Source organism: Dendrobates tinctorius, unplaced genomic scaffold (assembly GCF_039654945.1).
Source record: "Dendrobates tinctorius isolate UK_male_01 unplaced genomic scaffold, ASM3965494v1 ptg000134l, whole genome shotgun sequence".
Taxonomy (NCBI): Eukaryota; Metazoa; Chordata; class Amphibia; order Anura; family Dendrobatidae; genus Dendrobates; species Dendrobates tinctorius.
The window spans coordinates 19,962,072-19,981,670 of NW_027361802.1; the positions used below are offsets into that span (position 1 = coordinate 19,962,072).

Consider the following 19,599-nt stretch of genomic DNA (forward strand, 5'->3'; position numbering starts at 1 on the left):
GTCATCAGACAAAGGGGGAAACCTGGTAGTCATGGACCACCCCAAATATCTGGAAATGTGTGGGCTACACCTTAATGATAAGGAGACATATGAAATATTATCAAAAGACCCCACAAAAAGTTTTTCTGATGACTTAATTTGTATTTTGAATCCAGCCAGGGAAAAGGGTTTAATATCACAGAATGAATTTACCTTTCTTACTCCTGTTACTCCGGTCATACCATCCTTTTACACCCTCCCCAAAGTTCATAAGGGTTTAATACCCCTAAAGGGTCGCCCAATTGTGGCAGGTATAGACTCTCTCTCACAGAATGTTGGTGTTTACATTGATCAAATTTTGAGACCATTTGTGGTATCACTCCCGTCCTATGTGAGAGATACGTCGCATCTACTGGGTCTACTTGAGGATGTTGTTGTGGAGCCTCATGTCAAGCTGGCATCTATCGATGTGGAGGCTCTGTACAGCAGCATTCCACACGACATTGGAATTCGTGCAGTGGACCATTTTTTGAAGACCAGAGCTATGAAATGTTTAGAGCATAATAACTTTATCAGACAGCTCCTTCAGTTTACCCTCACTAGAATTATTTTATTTTTAATGGCAAGTACTTCCACCAACTCAGGGGCACGGCTATGGGGAGCCCTTGTGCTTCCACGTATGCCAACCTGTTCCTGGGCTGGTGGGAGGAAACTATTACCATATTTTTCGGACTATAAGACGCACCGGACCATAAGACGCATCACAATTTTCAGAAGGAAAATAGGGAAAAAAATAATGTTTCAAATGGGGGTCCGTCTTACAGTCCGAATTCAGCTTAGGCCGGTTTCACATTAGCGCTTTTTAAGCGCACGCACGGCCGGGGGTAGCTCCGCCCCCGAGCCGGCTCTCTGCCCGGCGTGCCCTCCCCTTGCTTATAGCGCCGCCTCCTAGCGGACAGCGGCGCCTGCGATCGGCGCACCCTATCTTTAGCATAGGGTGCGCAGATCGTGCGCAGGCCGTGCGCTAGTTGCGCTTTGACCTGCGCTGCGCACTTTTGACGGTGCGCCGTGCGCGCCAAAATCGAACTTTTCGGATTTTGGCGCGCACGGCGCACCGTCAGAAGTGCGCAGCGCAGGTCAAAGCGCAACTAGCGCACGGCCTGCGCACGATCTGCGCACCCTATGCTAAAGATAGGGTGCGCCGATCGCAGGCGCCGCTGTCCGCTAGGAGGCGGCGCTATAAGCAAGGGGAGGGCACGCCGGACAGAGAGCCGGCTCGGGGGCGGAGCTACCCCCGGCCGTGCGTGCGCTTAAAAAGCGCTAATGTGAAACCGGCCTTACCCGGGAAGGGATCCGGCACAGGTGAAGAAGTAGTCACAGGGTCATTCAGTGGTCCAGGCTCGTGCGGTGGCGGCTGCTCTGTGCTGGGGCAGCTGCGCTGGGGCTGGTGGGCTGTGCTGGGGCAGGTGGGCAGGGGCAGCTGGGCTGTGGCAGGGGCAGCTGGGCTGTGGCAGGGGCAGCTGTGGCAGGGGCAGCTGTGCTGGGGCAGGGGCAGCTGTGCTGGGGCAGGTGGGCTCTGCGGTGGTGGCAGCGGGCGGCGCTGTGCGGTGGTGGCAGCGGGCTGTGCTCCGGTGCAGGGGCGGCGGCTCCGCCGGCGTTTCTTCACAGCCCGGAGGCCCCCCGCACACCCCTTGCTGGGCGCCGCCATGTTGCGGTGGCCTTCGGGAGCATGGACGCCGGCAAGATGGCCGCCGGTCCGGGGACGGCGCATGCGCAGCTTCAGATCTTGTGCCGAGATCTCGGGGGACGAGATTCAAATCTCGGCAACGAGATCTCGTTTCCCGAGATCTCGGGACGAGATCTGAAGCTGCGCAAGCGCCGTCCCCGGACCGGCGGCCATCTTGCCGGCGTCCATGCTCCCGGAGGCCACCGCAACATGACGGCGCCCAGCAAGGGGTGTGCGGGGAGCCTCCGGGCTGCGAAGAAACGCCGGCGGAGCCGCCGCCCCTGCACCGGAGCACAGCCCGCTGCCACCATCGCACCTCAGAGCGCCGCCCGCTGCCACCACCGCAGAGCCTCGCCCGCTGCCACCACCGCACCAGGTACCGTGCATTGCGACCATAAGACGCACCCCCCACTTTCCCCCAAAATTTTGGGGGAAAAAAGTGCGTCTTATGGTCCGAAAAATACGGTATATTTTCTGGGGAGGATAAGTGATGGAACTCATCAATCATACTCTGGGCCCAGATACATTGATGACATATTGATTCTGTGGTCTGGCCCAGAGGCTGAGTTTAGCCGCTTCATTGAGGAGATCAATGTTAATAACATAGGCATGAAATTTACATCTGAGTGCCAAGAACATAGCATCACATTCCTGGATCTTACCATTACAAAAAATCGTGAGGGAGGGGTGAATACTTACACCTATCGTAAGCAAACTGCGACAAACAGTTTCTTACAGTGGAAAAGTCATCATCCAATACCACTGAAACGAGGAATACCAAAAGGGTAATTTCTCCGCATTAGGAGAAACTGCTCTGACATGGACACCTTTAAAAAGCAGGCAAAGGACCTACATCATAGGTTCAGGGAAAGAGGATGCCCTACTGAGGTTCTGGTTAACTCGTATAATGATGCCCTTGGTAGAAACGAGTCTGCGCTCCTGAGGGAAAAAAAATACCCCTAGGGCTAATCCTGAGATGGTAAGGATGATTGGTACCTATGACAATCAAGCTGAGAGGGTGTACCAGATCATGAAAAAAAACACTGGGGTGTACTGCTGGCAGACCCCTCTCTAAAAAACATAGTTTCACCAAAACCAAGCATTACATACAGGAGGGGCAGATCTATCGGGGATAGGCTGGTTCACAGTCTTTACCAGAAACCCGGAAAAACTGGAACATGGCTGGACCGAAAACCCTTAGGCTTTTTTAAGTGTGGAAACTGTTCGAAATGTCGCTACATGTCACAGTGCAAGTGTTTTTTCCAGTGAGGCCAATTGTAAAGAATTCTATATAAGAGACTTTGGCAATTGTAGAACCAAGGGGATGGTGTATAAAGCAACTTGCACATGCCCCCTTGACTACATTGGAAAAACCAGTAGGGAACTGAGGACTAGGGTTGGTGAGCACTTGGGCGACATTAGAAATAAAAGGGACACCCCAATTGCCCGTCATGTTAATGAAAAGCATGACGGACATTTGGAGGAAATTTCCTTTATGAATAAATTGGTTAAACCCAAGCTAAGGGGAGGAGATTTTGATAAGGCAATTCTAAAACGTGAGGCCGAGTGGATATTTAGAATGTAATCTGTATCACCACGGGGGGTTAAATGAATCCCTTACTTATGCCTGCTTTGTTTAGTACAGTTGTTCTGATTTTCCCATTTTTACATCTTGTTGTCTAGACTGTCTTACTTCTTCTACTCCAAGTGTTGATGGGGGATCCTTTACTAGACCCCATTCTTTAATCTTAATATTATATTAAGTACCTATTATGGCCAATGAATCTACAGTAGGTATCTTCTATTTCCCCTATCGTCTATATGATTTGGATGCCACTAAAACACGCTAATAATAACTCCTTAGGCTATTTTAACTACAAAAAGGGGGGCCAATGGCTAAATCATTCCGCACTATTAACAACATCATGTGCGGTTTTCTCCTATATAATGAGATGTGGACACACCTATATATGCAGTTCACATTATGCAGCTAGATAGTGCGTTCTAAGGCTGTTTTTGGAATGTTCATACATGCGCAAGTAAGGGCTAAAAACGCTCCTTATTGGAGTGCAGTAAAATATTGCAGTATGTGGACATGTCCATATATGTGGTCCGCATTGGCACGCAGCTACATAGTGCGGTTTAAGACTGACCCTGAAATATCTATACAAGTGCAAAGGAAGGGTTAAAAGCGCTCCTTATTGGAGCGCAGTGAAGTATTGCGTTATATCTAACGAAGTCTGCCGCCTAAAACCTCCATTGCGCATGTCCAAAAACATGCCGTCTCCTAGCATACAGAAAGTGGCTTGCATTCCACACTGGAGCGCACACCTGCAATCATCAAATATGAGACAACTGTCTGCGCATGCACGCCTGCAATCATCAAATATGAGACGCCTGTCTGCGCATGCACTCCTGCAATCATCAAATATGAGACGCCTGTCTGCGCATGCCCAGAGGAACGCCACAGGACACTGGGTGCGCACCATGTTAGAATGCGCAGCTTGTATTTAACCCCTTCACCCCCAAGGGTGGTTTGCACGTTCATGACCGGGCCAATTTTTACAATTCTGACCACTGTACCTTTATGAGGTCATAACTCTGGAACGCTTCCATGGATCCCGGTGATTCTGACATTGTTTTCTCGAGACATATTGTACTTCATGTTAGTGGTAAAATTTCATTCAAATAACTTGCGTTTATTTGTGAGAAAAACGGAAATTTGGCGAAAATTTTGAAAATTTCGCAATTTTCCAACTTTGAATTTTTATGCCCTTAAATCACAGAGATACGGCACACAAAAAACTTGATATCTAACATTTCCCACATGTTTACTTTACATCAGCACAATTTTGGAACCAAAATTTTTTTTTGTTAGGAAGTTGTAAGGGTTAAAAGTTGACCAGCGATTTCTCATTTTTACAACACCATTTTATTTTTAGGACCACATCACATTTGAAGCCACTTTGAGGGGTCTATATGATAGAAAATACCCAAAAGTGACACCATTCTAAAAACTGCACCCCTTAAAGTGCTCAAAACCACATTCAAGAAGTTTATTAACCCTTTAGGTGCGTCACAGGAATTTTTTTGAATATTTAAAAAAAAAATGAACATCTAACTTTTTTTCATAAAAAAAAATACTTCAGGTTCAATTTTTTTTATTTTACCAAGGGTAACAGGAGAAATTGGACTGCAAAAGTTATTGTGCAATTTGTCCTGAGTACGCAGATACCTGATATGTGGGGGGGAACCACTGTTTCGGTGCATGGCAGAGCTCAGAATGGAAGGAGCGCCGTTTGACTTTTTCAGTGCAAAATTGGCTGGAATTCAGATTGGACGCCATGTCACGTTTGGAGAGTCCCTGATGTACCTAAACAGTGGAAACCCCCTACAAGTGACCCCATTTTGGAAACTAGACCCCCCAAGGAACTTATCTAGATATGTGGTGAGAACTTTGAACCCACAAGGGCTTTACAGAAGTTTATAACGTACAGCGGTACAATTAAAAAATCATATTTTTTCCACAAAAATGATCTTTTCACCCCAATTTTTATTTTCCCAAGAGTAACAGGACCCTAAAAGTTATTGTGCAATTTGTCCTGAGTACGCTGATACCCCACATGTGGGGGTAAACCACTATTTGGGCGCAGGGCAGAGCTCGGAAGGGAAGCAGCGCCATTTGACGTTTTTGGCTGGAATTGAGATCGGACACCATGTCGCGTTTGGAAAACCCCTGATGTACCAAAACAGTGGAAACCCCCCACAAATGACACCATTTTGGAAACTAGACCCCCTAAGGAACTTATCTAGATGTGTGGTGAGAACTTTGAACCCCCATGGGCTTCACAGAAGTTTATAACATAAAGCCATACAATTAAAAAATCATATTTTTTCCCCAAAAATGATCTTTTCACCCTCAATTCTTATTTTTCCAAGGGTAACAGGACCCTAAAAGTTATTGTGCAATTTGTCCTGAGTACGCTGATACCCCACATGTGGGGGTAAACTACTATTTGGGCGCATGGCAGAGCTCGGAAGGGAAGCAGCGCCATTTGACGTTTTTGGCTGGAATTGAGATCGGACACCATGTCGCGTTTGGAAAACCCCTGATGTACCAAAACAGTGGAAACCCCCCACAAATGACACCATTTTGGAAACTAGACCCCCTAAGGAACTTATCTAGATGTGTGGTGAGAACTTTGAACCCCCATGGGCTTCACAGAAGTTTATAACATAAAGCCATACAATTTAAAAATCATATTTTTTCCACAAAAATGATCTTTTCACCCTCAATTCTTATTTTTCCAAGGGTAACAGGACCGTAAAAGTTATTGTGCAATTTGTCCTGAGTACGCTGATACCCCACATGTGGGGGTAAACCACTATTTGGGCACAGGGCAGAGCTCGGAAGGGAAGCAGCGCCATTTGACGTTTTTGGCTGGAATTGAGATCGGACACCATGTCGCGTTTGGAAAACCCCTGATGTACCAAAACAGTGGAAACCCCCCACAAATGACACCATTTTGGAAACTAGACCCCTAAGGAACTTATCTATATGTGTGGTGAGAACTTTGAACCCCCATGGGCTTCACAGAAGTTTATAACATAAAGCCATACAATTAAAAAATCATATTTTTTCCCCAAAAATGATCTTTTCACCCTCAATTCTTATTTTTCCAAGGGTAACAGGACCCTAAAAGTTATTGTGCAATTTTTCCTGAGTACGCTGATACCCCACATGTGGGGGTAAACCACTATTTGGGCGCATGGCAGAGCTCGGAAGGGAAGCAGCGCCATTTGACGTTTTTGGCTGGAATTGAGATCGGACACCATGTCGCGTTTGGAAAACTCCTGATGTACCAAAACAGTGGAAACCCCCCACAAATGACACCATTTTGGAAACTAGACCCCCTATGGAACTTATCTAGATGTGTGGTGAGCACTTTGACCCCCCCCAGTGCTTCACAGAAGTTTATAATGCCGGACGTGAAAATAAAAAATTTGTATTTTTTCCACAAACATGATCTTTTAGTCACCATTTTTTTTATTTTCCCAAGGGTACCAGGAGAAATTGGACCCCAAAGGTTGTTGTCCAAATTGTCCTGAGTATGCTGATACCCCATATGTGGGAGAAAACTACTGTATGGGCACACGTCGGGGCTCGGAAGGGAAGTAGTGACGTTTTGGAATGCAGACTTTGATGGAATGGTCTGCGGGTGTCATGTTGCCTTTGGAGAGCCCCTAATGTACCTAAACAGTGGAAACCCCCCACAAATGACACAATTTTGTAAACTAGACCCCCCAAGGAACTTATCTAGATGTGTGATGAGCACTTTGAACCCCCCAGTGCTTCACAGAAGTTTATAACGCCCGGGCGTGAAAATAAAAAATTCGTATTTTTTCCACAAACATGATCTTTTAGTCACCATTTTTTTATTTTCCCAAGGGTACCAGGAGAAATTGGACCCCAAAAGTTGTTGTCCAATTTGTCCTGAGTATGCTGATACCCCATATGTGGGAGAAAACTACTGTATGGGCACACGTCGGGGCTCGGAAGGGAAGTAGTGACGTTTTGGAATGCAGACTTTGATGGAATGGTCTGCGGGTGTCATGTTGCCTTTGGAGAGCCCCTAATGTACCTAAACAGTGGAAACCCCCCACAAATGACCCCATTTTGAAAACTAGACCCACTAAGGAACTTATCTAGATGTGAGGTGAGCACTTTGAACCCCCAAGGGCTTCACATAAGTTTATAATGCCAGGGCATGAAAATAAAAAAATCGTATTTTTTCCAGAAACATGATCAATTAGTCCCCAATTTTTTCATTTTCCCAAGGGTAACAGGAGAAATTGGACCCCCAAAAGTTGTTGTCCAATTTGGCCTGAGTACGGTGACACCCCATATGTGGGAGAAAACTACTGTATGGACACACGTCGGGGCTCGGAAGGGAAGCAGTGACGTTTTGGAATGCAGACTTTGATGGAATGGTCTGCGGGTGTCATGTGCGTTTGGAGAGCCTCTGATGTACCTAAACTATTGAAACTCCCCACAAGTGACCCCATTTTGGACACTAGACCCCCCACGGAACTTATCTAGATGTGTGGTGAGCACTTTGAACCCCCAAGTGCTTCACAGAAGTTTATAACACTCGGACGTGAAAATAAAAAAATCATTTTTTGCCACAAAAATGATATTTTTGCCCCCAATTTTTTATTTTCCTAAGGGTAACAGGAGAAATTGGACCCCAAAAATTGTTTTGCAATTTGTCCTGAGTAGGCTGATACCCTACATGTGGGGGTAAAACACTGTTTGGGCGCATGGCAGAGCTTGGAAGGGAAGGAGCACCATTTGACTTTTTCAACTCAGAATTGGCTGGAATTGAGATCAGACGCCATGTTGCATTTGGAGAGCCCCTGATGTGCCCAAACAGTGGAAACCCCCAATTATAACTCCAACCCTAACCCCAACACACCCCTAACCCTAATCTGAGCCCTAACCCTAGCCCTAACCCTAGCCCTAACCCTAAGGCTGTGTGCACACGCTGCGGATTTTGCTGCGGTTCCGCAGCGGTTTTGGCCGCTGCGGACCCGAAGCAGTTTCTGCTGCGGTGTACAGTACCATGATTCCCTATGGGAATCAAAAACCGCAGTGCAGACGGTGCGGAATTTTCCGCGCGGATTATCTGCGGTTTTCAATCCGCAGAAAGAATTGACATGTCAATTCTTTCTGCGGATTCTCCTGCGGTTTGCCATCTCCTCTATTGAGGAGATGAAAAACCGCAGGACAAAACCGCAGAGCAATCCGCAGGTAAAACCGCAGGTCTTTTGACCTGCGGTTTCACCTGCGGATTTTATAAAATCCGCGCGGATGAATCCGCACCTAATCCGCAGCGTGTGCACACAGCCTTACCCTAACCCTAATGGGAAAATGGAGATAAATACTTTTTTTTTAATTTTATTATTTTTCCCTAACTAAGGGGGTGATATCGGGGGGTTTGATTTACTATTTATGGCGTTTTTTATATTTGGCAGCTGTCGCACGCTAAAAGACGCTTTTTATTGTAAAAATAGTTTTTGCATCACCACATATTGAGAGCTATAATTTTTCCGTATTTTGACCCACCGAGTCATGTGAGGTCTTCTTTTTTGCGGGACGAGTTGACGTTTTTATTGGTACCATTTTCGGGCACGTGACATTTTTTGATCGCTTTTTATTCCTATTTTTGGGACGCAGAATGAACAAAAACCAGCGTTTCATGAATTTCTTTTGGGGGGGTGCGTTTACACCGTTCCGCGTGCGGTAAAATTGATAAAGCGGTTTTATTCTTCGGGTCAGTACGGTTACAGTGATACCTCATTTAGGTCGTTTTTTTATGTTTTTGTCGGTTTTATGCAATGAAAACTATTTTATATAAAAAATAATTATTTTTGCATCGCTTTATTCTGCGAGCTATAACTTTTTTATTTTTTCGCTGATGACGCTGTGTGGCGGCTCGTTTTTTGCGGGACAAGATGACGTTTTCAGTGGTACCATGGATATTTATATTCGTCTTTTTGATCGCGCGTTATTACACTTTTTGTTTGGCGGTATGATAATAAATCATTATTTTTTGCTTCGTTTTTTATTTTTATTTTTTAAGGGGTTCGCCAAAGGGGTTAACTAATGGGACAGTTTTATAGGGCGGGTCATTACGGACGCGGCAATACCTAATATGTGTACTTTTATTGGTTTTTTTTTCTAATTTATTTGGCGATTTTTTTTTTTATTATTTTAACACTTTTTTTTATTTTTTTTTTTACTTTATTAAATAGTCCCAGGTGGGACATCACTGTCCTGTGACAGATCGCTGATCTGTCACATCACAGATCACTGTGACAGATCAGCGATCTGACACAGGCACTGCAGAAGGCTTCCTCATGCCTGCGCTTTGCAGGCACTGAGGAAGCCAGCTTCCTCAGGCCCCCGAAGGCCCCCGTCGCCATCTTGGATTCGGGGGCCTGGAGGAAAGGAGCCCCCCGCAGCAGCGCTGCACATTGCGCTGCCGTGGGGGGCTCAGGGAAGCACGGAGGGAGCCCCCTCCCTGCCGATGCTTCCCTTTAAGCCCCGGTACACTGCGATCGTGTTTGATCGCGGTGTGCAAGGGGTTAACGTGTCGGGGGCGGTCCGTGACCGCCCCTGACACATTGTGCTGGGTGTCAGCTGTGATAATCAGCTGACACCCGGCCACGATCAGCGGCGCTCACCACGTGGGCGCCGCTGATCGCGCCGACGTACTATCCCGTCCATGGGCATAGGGGCCCAGGTCCCATGGACGGGATAGTACGTCGGATGGCAGAAAGGGGTTAATCATCTGGAGCGCACGTCCATAACTGTTTAGACATGTTATATTTGTTTTATGAACATTTAGCATCACATGTGAATTGATTTTGAAGCACTCAGCGTGTATTTCAGGTATTTAATTCATTCTATGTCTCCTGTTTTTTACATAATATCATTCTATCCCCTTTTTGAATCATACCGCTGGAAATAGGGTTTGATGTGTGGGTTTTTTTTTTTTTTTTTTGCGCAAATTCATTAAGGAGACTCTATCTATGACCATTTTAGGATATATAAACTAGTCCTATATGGCATTGGACAGGTTTGCCTCTCTATCTGGACACCTCACATCCATGAATTGGCTGGTTCCTTATTGTGCCTTCTGATGAACCGTGTGGATGGGGAAACGCGTCGAGGCTGGAAGCTAAGTTTGGGTTAACCCCCAGCTGTTTCTATAATTTTTTTTTTTTTTGTTTGGCAATAGGTATCATCCATTGCCTTCTATGGGAACCAATATGGATATAATTCTGATGTTCCTTTATTGAACCACGCTATTTTTTACCTCTTGTCTGTGCTTATCTGATTTTACTGCAGAGTTTTTTTTTGTTGACTTTAATTGATAATGCATATGGAATCTATGTTTTCTGTAGTCTATTAATACCCAAAAAGACAAGATTGCCACTATCTACTGGTAGCTTATGGAATCTATATTTTCTGTGGTCTATTAATACCCAAAAAGACAAGACTTGCTGCTATGTATTGGTTGTACAAGAGGTTTCTCTAGGTTTTCTCTGTTTACATGTAATAGCCTGTCTTTTATATATTGTACATTAATAGCCTGTGTATTATATTAAGCACTATCTTTCATCGCTTTTATTTGCTTATCGTTTTCCCACCTGTAGTTTACAAGGGTCATTTAGGGCGTTTCTGGGACAGCCACCGCGGAGTGGGGGAGCCAAATCGTATCTTTTAGGGTGCTAACCTCCACTGTCAGGAAGGGATAGCAGGCTAGTGTAGGGCTATCGTAGGTTATTATTGTATAGATGTGGGGAAGGTGACTTGACGGACAGACGTGACTGGTAGTAGGAGGGGATGGTTTGTGCACTAGAGATGGAGATTGACAGGATAGAAGGGTGACAGCTGGGAAAGGTGAATAGGAGAGTGCAGTACCTAGAAATGACCACAAATGGCAGGGGGAGTAGCTTAGGACTCAACATCAGCTTATGGCTTGAGAAACGCTTGTCATGGGGGGCGGGGAGAAAGGAACCCAGGAGGGGAATTCCCGGTGAGAGAGGGGATAAATAGAACAGGATAGGGTTCCAGGCAGGCTAGTCCCGGGAGGAGCTTGGTAGAAGACGGTGAAGAGAGAAGAGCTCGACCAGGGGACGGACAGCAAAGAGACAGTCAGGGGGTGGCCCTGACCCGACGGACCGCAGGACAGACGAGGCCCCGGGGGTACCGATTGGACGACTACCTCGGGCAGGTGAAGCGCTGGCGGTAGATTGGTCTAGGACAGCCCCAGTGCAAGATCCGCGAGGGACGATACTTCGACTGGAGCAAAGGTGCAGGTACCCGGGCCTGGAGACAGAGAACTGTAAGGAGGCTGCGGTGCATGGTTGTGGTCGTCAGGAGGACGACGAATAAATCCGGAACTGTTACTATTGAAATCTGTCTCCGCCTCGTCCTTGCATCGCCTGGTGTCTGTGTCATCCGGACAGGGTAAGCAGTGGTCCACCCCCCAATCCCGGCCCCCACCACATAGAGTTTGTTAATTGTGTTATTGCACTAGGGGGGGCGTTTTTTACCTCAATTTATTAAAGTTTCATATTTTTAAAGGGATTATATGATTGCACACAGAATTAAAAAATGTATTGTACACTGCTCAAAAAAATAAAGGGAACACTTAAACAACAGAATATAACTCCAAGTAAATCAAACTTCTGTGAAATCAAACTGTCTACTTAGGAAGTAACACTGATTGACAATCAATTTCACATGCTGTTGTGCAAATGGACTAGACAACAGATGGAAATTATTGGCAATTATCAAGATACCCTCAAAAAAGGAGTGGTTCTGCAGGTGGGGACCACAGACCACATCTCAGTACCAATGCTTTCTGGCTGATGTTTTGGTCACTTTTGAATGTTGGTTGTGCTTTCACACTCGTGGTAACATGAGACGGACTCTACAACCCACACAAGTGGCTCAGGTAGTGCAGCTCATCCAGGATGGCACATCTATGCGAGCTGTGGCAAGAAGGTTTGCTGTGTCTGTCAGCGTAGTGCCCAGAGGCGCTACCAGGAGACATGGAGGGGGCCATAGGAGGACAACACAGCAGCAGGACCGCTACCTCAGCCTTTGTGCAAGGAGGAACAGGAGGAGCACTGTCAGAGCCCTGCAAAATGACCTCCAGCAGGCCACAAATGTGCATGTGTCTGCAGAAATGGTTAGAAACCGACTCCATGAGGATGGTCTGAGTGCCCGACGTCCACAGATGGGGGTTGTGCTCACAGCCGAACACTGTGCGGCTCTCCAAAGAAATGCCACCCCACACAATTACTGACCCACTGCCAACCGGTCATGCTGAAGGATGTGGCAGGCAGCAAATCGCTCTCCACGGTGCCTCCAGATTCTGTCACATGCTCAGTGTGAACCTGCTTTCATCTGTGAAGAGTACAGGGCACCAGTGGCGAATTTGCCAATCCTGGTGTTCTGTGGCAAATGCCAAGCGTACTGCATGGTGTTGGGCTGTGAGCACTGACTATCATTGGTACTGTACTACACTGCGGATTTGATGCAATTCCGCCAGTCCAAAAAATGCTGCGTAAACACATCAACACCTGCAACATGTGCACACAGCCTAATAACCTTACTGTCCACAGCCTAAGTGTGTAAGTGCATGTACTGCTGATATGTCATACTGAATAAATTGAGTTGTTTTGGAATTTTGTTACCATTTCTCATTTTTTGTATATCAATAACATGTTGATGGATCCTATGATTATGATACTGCACAACTTTTCCTTTTTGGTGTCACAATTTCAATGTTGAAGTATGTTTATTGTAAAAAAGCTATATACCAGCAATATGGAAACGGCCATTGGACTTATGGTAATCATGCTTTTAATATATGTATATTCAATGAAGTAACTTACCAACTCTTTTAATGTTAGCATACACGCTACGGAAAATTTCCTCTTTTGTGATCATGCCATCCAAAAAAACTAAAAAAGCAAATGATGATTAAAAAAAATTTATCAGAGGCTTGGTGGTGTGTAATTTTCTATTTAAAGAAGAAATCAGTACCATTTACTGAAGAAGTCCCACTTCTTTTTTTCCCCTAATTCATTCTAATTATATAAGAGATGTTATCCAGTGCCGCTATGGGTCAGCTTCTGGGTCACATGAGCGATCCTCTCTTACCAGTTCACACAGAAACTGCTGTGTGGTGTGGTTCCTCTCCCATCAATGTCAGTCTATTAGACTAAGGGTGCAGTCAGTCTGCTGTATTACTCGCACAAGGATCGAATCACAATCCTCGGACTGGCCGGCCGCCTTCCTGAGCGTGACAAGTGTATTTCGATGTAGCTGTCACGTTCAGGTCAAGAGAGCCGACGTTCTGTCCAAGGATTGCGATGCGATGCTTGTCGGAGTAATACGGCAATCTGACTTCACCTTAAAGCCGGGGTCACACTTGCGAGTTTGATGCGAGAAACTCGTGCATCAATACCAGTCACTGCCGCTGGCCCTCAGACCGGAGTATGCGGCTGCATAGAAATACATGCAGCCGCACACTCCGGTCCCGAGTGCTGGCGGCAGTGCCGGGTATTGATGCGAGTTTCTCGCATCGTACTCCCAAGTGTTACCCCGGCCTATTGACAAGACTCTGTAGACTTACATTATGAAAGCGTTTTCTGGTCCACATACGTATATACCCATGTGTGATCCAGCATCTCTGTTTTCAGGTCACGTGACATAGAAGAGAACCGGAGTGACGCTGGAAACCAGGAAGATGGCGATTGGTAAGTATTTTATTACCTTGGCATTACACCTCATACATAATTAGAATGTTTTATGGGGAAAAATTACTTGGACTTCTTAATGCTTTTGGCATACTTTAGAAAACTACTTTTAGATTTTACTAAAGTATTCCATAATCCCAACATGTTGGAACCGTATACAGTATTTTCTTTTTATAATAAACCCCAATAACTGATTTTATTGTATGTATATGGTGTTTGCATGTTTCCTTAGTACAAGCTGGAATTCTTCTGAAAAACACATACCATCATAGTAGTACAAAATCACATAATACTCAAAAATAATGACTGGAATAAAAGCTAAATGTTTTTGAACATATTGCAATCTCAGTAATCTTATATTTACCACAAATATAAATGCAGCATGTAATGTAGACATCCAATACCTATTTCCCTTGGAAGCTTGTCCATTTCTTCTTTGTGCTTAATATACATGGGCCATACATGTCCATCAAAGTATCCCGGAGGATCTGGAGGGTTATAAACCCGTGTGCTGTAAACAGGGCAAATGTATTACTTTCCAGTACAACTCATCAACAGCACATATCACACTTCACTGTATATTATCCTGAATGTTTTACTTTATTTTACCAATGCCGAGGCGGTCAAAATGAATGAACCTACACCGGCATTTGGTTCCAGTTTTAGTGTCATTTATAAATAATGATAAAACCCGGACCTTTAGGAGGGTTATACATGGCTTTACCAGGCCATATTATAACCTACCTACTAAAGGTTAAGCTTGGAGGGAAAGCTTTCCCGGTATTTTTTGATAACAGGGATTGGTGGAAATGGTTAGCCTATCAGTGGCACGTTGCTGGGTGAAGTATAGCTTTTCCCCCAAGCAACAGCCGTTGATAGGGCAATCTATTTGTAAATAAAGGAGGGCTGGGGGGATAAGAAGAGGCAGAGACGAAGGGGGATTGTCATTCCCATTCACTGCCAAAAGGAAGTGCTGCCCAGCTGCTGTACCTGCTATGGAGGCCGCTCTGGATGAGCTCCATATGAAGCTGGGAGAGGAAGGTGCCCTTGCATGCTTGCAGCGTTTCTTGCAGGAGCTGGAGGACGATCCTGTCCTTGTTGCCAGCCTCTAAGGAATTTTAGCAGGGCTGGGCTAGGACGAGTATAGGCGTAGACCTATTGCTAGGTCCTTTAATATTTGGCTTCATTTTGTATATACGCTAGTGTTATGGGGGAGAAGTTCCCCAAGAAATGCTCGGGGCTATTTCAACATGTGGAAATAGTTTTGGAGGCATATAAAAAGTTTGATAACTTGAGTTGGTATTTTTATGACAAAAACATTAGACCGAAGTTGGCTGTATACCCGTTATTGAGATGGGGTGTTAAAGACGTGGGTTTATGGCTCAACCTAATCCGTCCAGGTAAGCCTTCTAACTTACAAAAAGTCAGGTACCAACTCAAACCACCTTTAAGAAAGATATGTGTTTGGCCTTTAATCAAACGCAATGTAAATGGCCTGCAAATTAAGTGCGCCGATCTGGGTCATTCTTGTTTAGATGCTGCAGCAGCTGGATGTGGTAAGGGTGCCATTTATGAGTAGCTAATATCCGCCGAAGGGATGATCGGCACGGTGAATTTGCAGAATGAGCAAAACAAAAACTGGAACAGGACCCTCAGTTTACACAGAACATTATGTTCAGTGATGAGGCAAACTTTTTTGGGTGGGCCATTTATATGGATACACCTAAATAACATGGGAATGGTGACAGTTTTCTTGTGTAGGGTGTCTTGCATTGAAATCTGCTGCAATGACCCGGGTACTGCGTTCATCAACACAATTTCTATCCGCTCCTCACGTGTTAACCTCTGCGACATGTCAATGGCTGTAGACAGAGAAACTTGTAAATAACTCATGAAAGAATAAAGTTACGTTAAAACCATGCACACCATTGTTTTTCTTCTCAATAATTTTGATGTGTCACATGACCCTCTTCCCATTGGAAAAAATAAAGTTGGATCCAAAATGGCCAACTTCATAATGGCCACCATGGTCACCACCCATCTTGAAAAGTTTTCCCCCTCCCATATACTAATGTGCCACAAACAGGAAGTTGATAGCAACCAACCATTCCCATTTTATTTAGGTGTATCCATATACATGGCCCACTGTGTAGTTTTCTTAAGTCTCACAGTGTGGATACTATTCCATTCTTTCATTCACTGGGCTGAGTGGAGAGCAAGGCAATGATGTTGTAGATTTAACCTGTAAATAACCCCTGATTGGGTCAGGGTGTTTTGGTCTGACGTCAGGGGACAGAAATGGAAAGGTCTCATGGAACAAGTGTCTTTGATGTACAGCAAGTTTCCATCCTCAGAAGTTATCATTATTCACCTCGGAAAGAACGACACTGGGAAAGTTGGAACTGTTGATTTATTATTTCAGATGAAACAGACTTTGTTAGAGTTAAAAAGTATGTATCCTAATACCACGTTAGTGTTTACTGAAATTATTCTGAGCTGGCTTTGGTCTGAGTCTGTGGACTTTAAATTTTGCGAGAAGATTCGTTAAAGATTAAATGAGTAAATTTATGCCGTCTAGCGGCAGTTTTGCTTTTCGGCATGTTGACTTGGAAGTGGAGTGCCAGACCTTTTTGGAACGATTCAGTGAATCTTTCGGAAATAGGCACTGACATTTTTAACCTTGATTTACAGGCTATGGTGGAATTGGACCGTGGTGGGGCAGGGCCACTCTTGCCTACTGTTGGTTAGGCAAGGTGCCCGTGAGGTAAGTCATTCAGTAAACTGAATGGGCATCAGGTTTTGGATATGGTTAACGGGCTTGAGCTTTTGCTGAGCTGTGTTTTGCTATAAGCTTAAAATTTGTGAATTTTTAATAAAGGCCGTGTCCAAATAATTTCCAACCAGGTCAACTTGTCTTGTGTATTAATTAAATATTGTATGTTTGTGAATGCTAAAAAAGGGGTTCTTTTGCAGGAATTGGCTGTGTAATGCCATACATTCTCCAATGTCCTGCAATACACTCAACAGACATCTGTTAAAGTAGTTATTAACCCCTTCACCAGCCTGTTTTCACCTTCCTGACAGGACTTTTTTTTTATTCTGACCAGTGTCACTTTATGAGGAAATAATTCTGGAACGCTTCAACGAATTGTACTGATTCTGAGAATATCTTTTCTTGACATATAGTACTTAATGTTAGTGGTACATTTTGGTCGACATGATTTACGTTTATGAAAACATTGAAAATTTGAAAAAAAAAAGTGAAAATTTAGCAATTTTCAAATTTTGTATTATTGTGCCCTTAAACCAGATGGCTATAGCACAAAATATAGTTAATAGATAATAATAAATAACATTTACCACATGTCTACTTCACATCATTTTTGAATTATATATTTTTCTTAATAGGAAGAAGGGTTAAAAGTTTATCAGCAATTTCTCATTTTTCCAATAAAATTTCCAAATCAATTTTTTTAGGGACCACATCCCATTTGAAGTGACTTTGAGGGGCCTATGTGACAGAAAAAAAAAAAAACGAAAAGTGCCACCATTTTTAAAAACTGAATCCCTCAAAGTGCACAAAATCATATTCAAGAAGTTCATTAAACCTTTAGGGGCTTCACTGGAATTAAAGCAATGTGGAAGGAAAGAATGAAAATGTTAGTTTTTCCCACAAAATATTGTTTTGGCCCCATATTTTACACTTTCAAAAGAGTAAGAGGAGAAAATGGAAAATTACAATTTTTTGTGCAGTTTCTCCTGACTGCACAGATACCCACTGTAACAATCCTGCTGGCATCACTGCATGGCCTCCCATCCCCCACTCACCAACTTGCTCACTGCTCCAAGCCTTGCTGTGATTTCTGTATACTGCGAGCTCCATGCTCTGTCCCTCTAATCTCCTGTCTGCTGTGTTCATGTTTCTTGACTGTGTGTATAGGGAGGTGGCGCCTGAACTCTCTGCTTCTTATGCAGTCAGGGTGCACCTGTCTAATCTGTCCCTGACCAATTACCTAGAGCCCTCGACTATTTAGGCCTGCCCCATCCAATGGAACATTGCCTGTGCAATGTCTAAACTCAGTATCTTGCTACTGAGCCTGCCAGGTCTTCTCCTGTGAATCTCCTCCTTCTCTGGAGGAATACTCCTTGTCTTGCCTAGTACCTTGTTCACCTGCCGGGAGGCAGAATATCCTGGTCCTTGAGTATTTGTCCCTGTACCTTGTCTGAACTCTGTCCTTCCCCTGCCTCCTTGTTTTTGGCTTCTTTCCCTGCTGTGTCTTTCCTTGTGTCCTCCTTGTCTGCCTGCTCTGCACCTTTGCAGCTCTGCCTGCTCCGTGCCCTTGCAGCTCTTCCTGCTCTGAACCTTTGCTGCTGCAGAACCTCTTGCTGCAGCTTCTTTCCACAGACCTTGTGGTTCAGCTTTGCTCTGCTGCTGCAGAACCTCTTGCTGCAGCTTCACTCCACAGACCTTGTGGCTCAGCTTTACTCCGCACTCATGCAGCTCTACCTACTCCGCACTCCTGCGGCTCCGCCTACTCTGCACTCCTGCCTGTATCTATACCTGCACCTCCTGTGTGAACAGGTCGAAAACCTGTTCCTTCATATTCCACTCCTTCCTGCCTGTATCCGTACCTGCACCCGCTGTGTCAACAGATCCAAACCTGGTCCTTAGTATTCCACTCCTTCCTGCCTGTATCAGTACCGGCACCCGCTGTGTGAACAGATCCAAACCTGGTCCTTCGTATTCCACTCCTTCCTGCCTGTATCAGTACCGGCACCTGCTGTGTGAACAGGTCTCTACCTATTTCTTCATATACCACTCCTACCTGCCCTGTGTCTCTCCTGTGCCATCCTGCCCTGTATCTCAAGCCATGCCCGCCTGCCCTGTGTCTCAAGCTGTGCCCACCTGCCCTGTGTCTCAAGCCGTGCCCGCCTGCCAGTGTCTCCAGCCGTGCCTGCCTGCCAGTGTCTCAAGCCGTGCCCGCCTGCCAGTGTCTCAAGCCGTGCCTGCTTGCCCTGTGTCTCAGCCTGCCTGTCAGTCACACCTGTCCATGTGACTTGTCCCCGAGTGGGATCAGCAGCCACAGCCAGACACCACCCTGGAGTGGCACCCGGCAGCTACCTACCGCACAAGCCTGACCTCACCATCAGAGGCTCCAGCGAAGACCGAGGTAGCTGTCGTAGTCACGCCCCTTGCAGGGTAGTCTGGTTTGTGGCACAGTGGGGCCACAACCCCCTGGCTCACTCCAATCAGCCAAGGCGTGAGCGTGACACTCGATATATGGTGGAAAACTACTGGTTTGGCGCACGGTAGGGCTTGGAGAGAAAGGAGAAACATTAAACTTTTGTAACGCATTATTGGCTATGTCACATTTTCAGAGCCCTTGGTGTGTCTAAACAGTGGAAACCCCACACAAGTGACCCAATTTATAATGTTGAGCCATGAAAATAAAATAATTTTTCTGGCATAAATGTTGGCTTTGCCCCAATTTTTCATTTTTATAAGAGTAACTGGACAGAATTGACCATACAATTTGTTGTCCAATTTCACC

The 19,599-nt window shown here is 45.3% G+C and overlaps 1 protein-coding gene across 5 annotated transcripts in view; it reads right to left on the reverse strand.

Annotated features, from left to right (window-relative positions):
* Positions 1-19,599, reverse strand: part of NMRK1 (nicotinamide riboside kinase 1) — an 86,928-nt gene that overhangs the window by 1,962 nt on the left and 65,367 nt on the right. For all 5 annotated transcript variants that reach the window (XM_073543770.1, XM_073543767.1, XM_073543769.1 and 2 more), the window contains 2 exons: positions 14,452-14,558; positions 13,181-13,249 (listed from right to left, as the gene is read on the reverse strand). In XM_073543770.1, the coding sequence (XP_073399871.1) occupies positions 13,181-13,249; positions 14,452-14,558 (176 nt within the window). The remainder of the gene's footprint in view (positions 1-13,180; positions 13,250-14,451; positions 14,559-19,599) is intronic.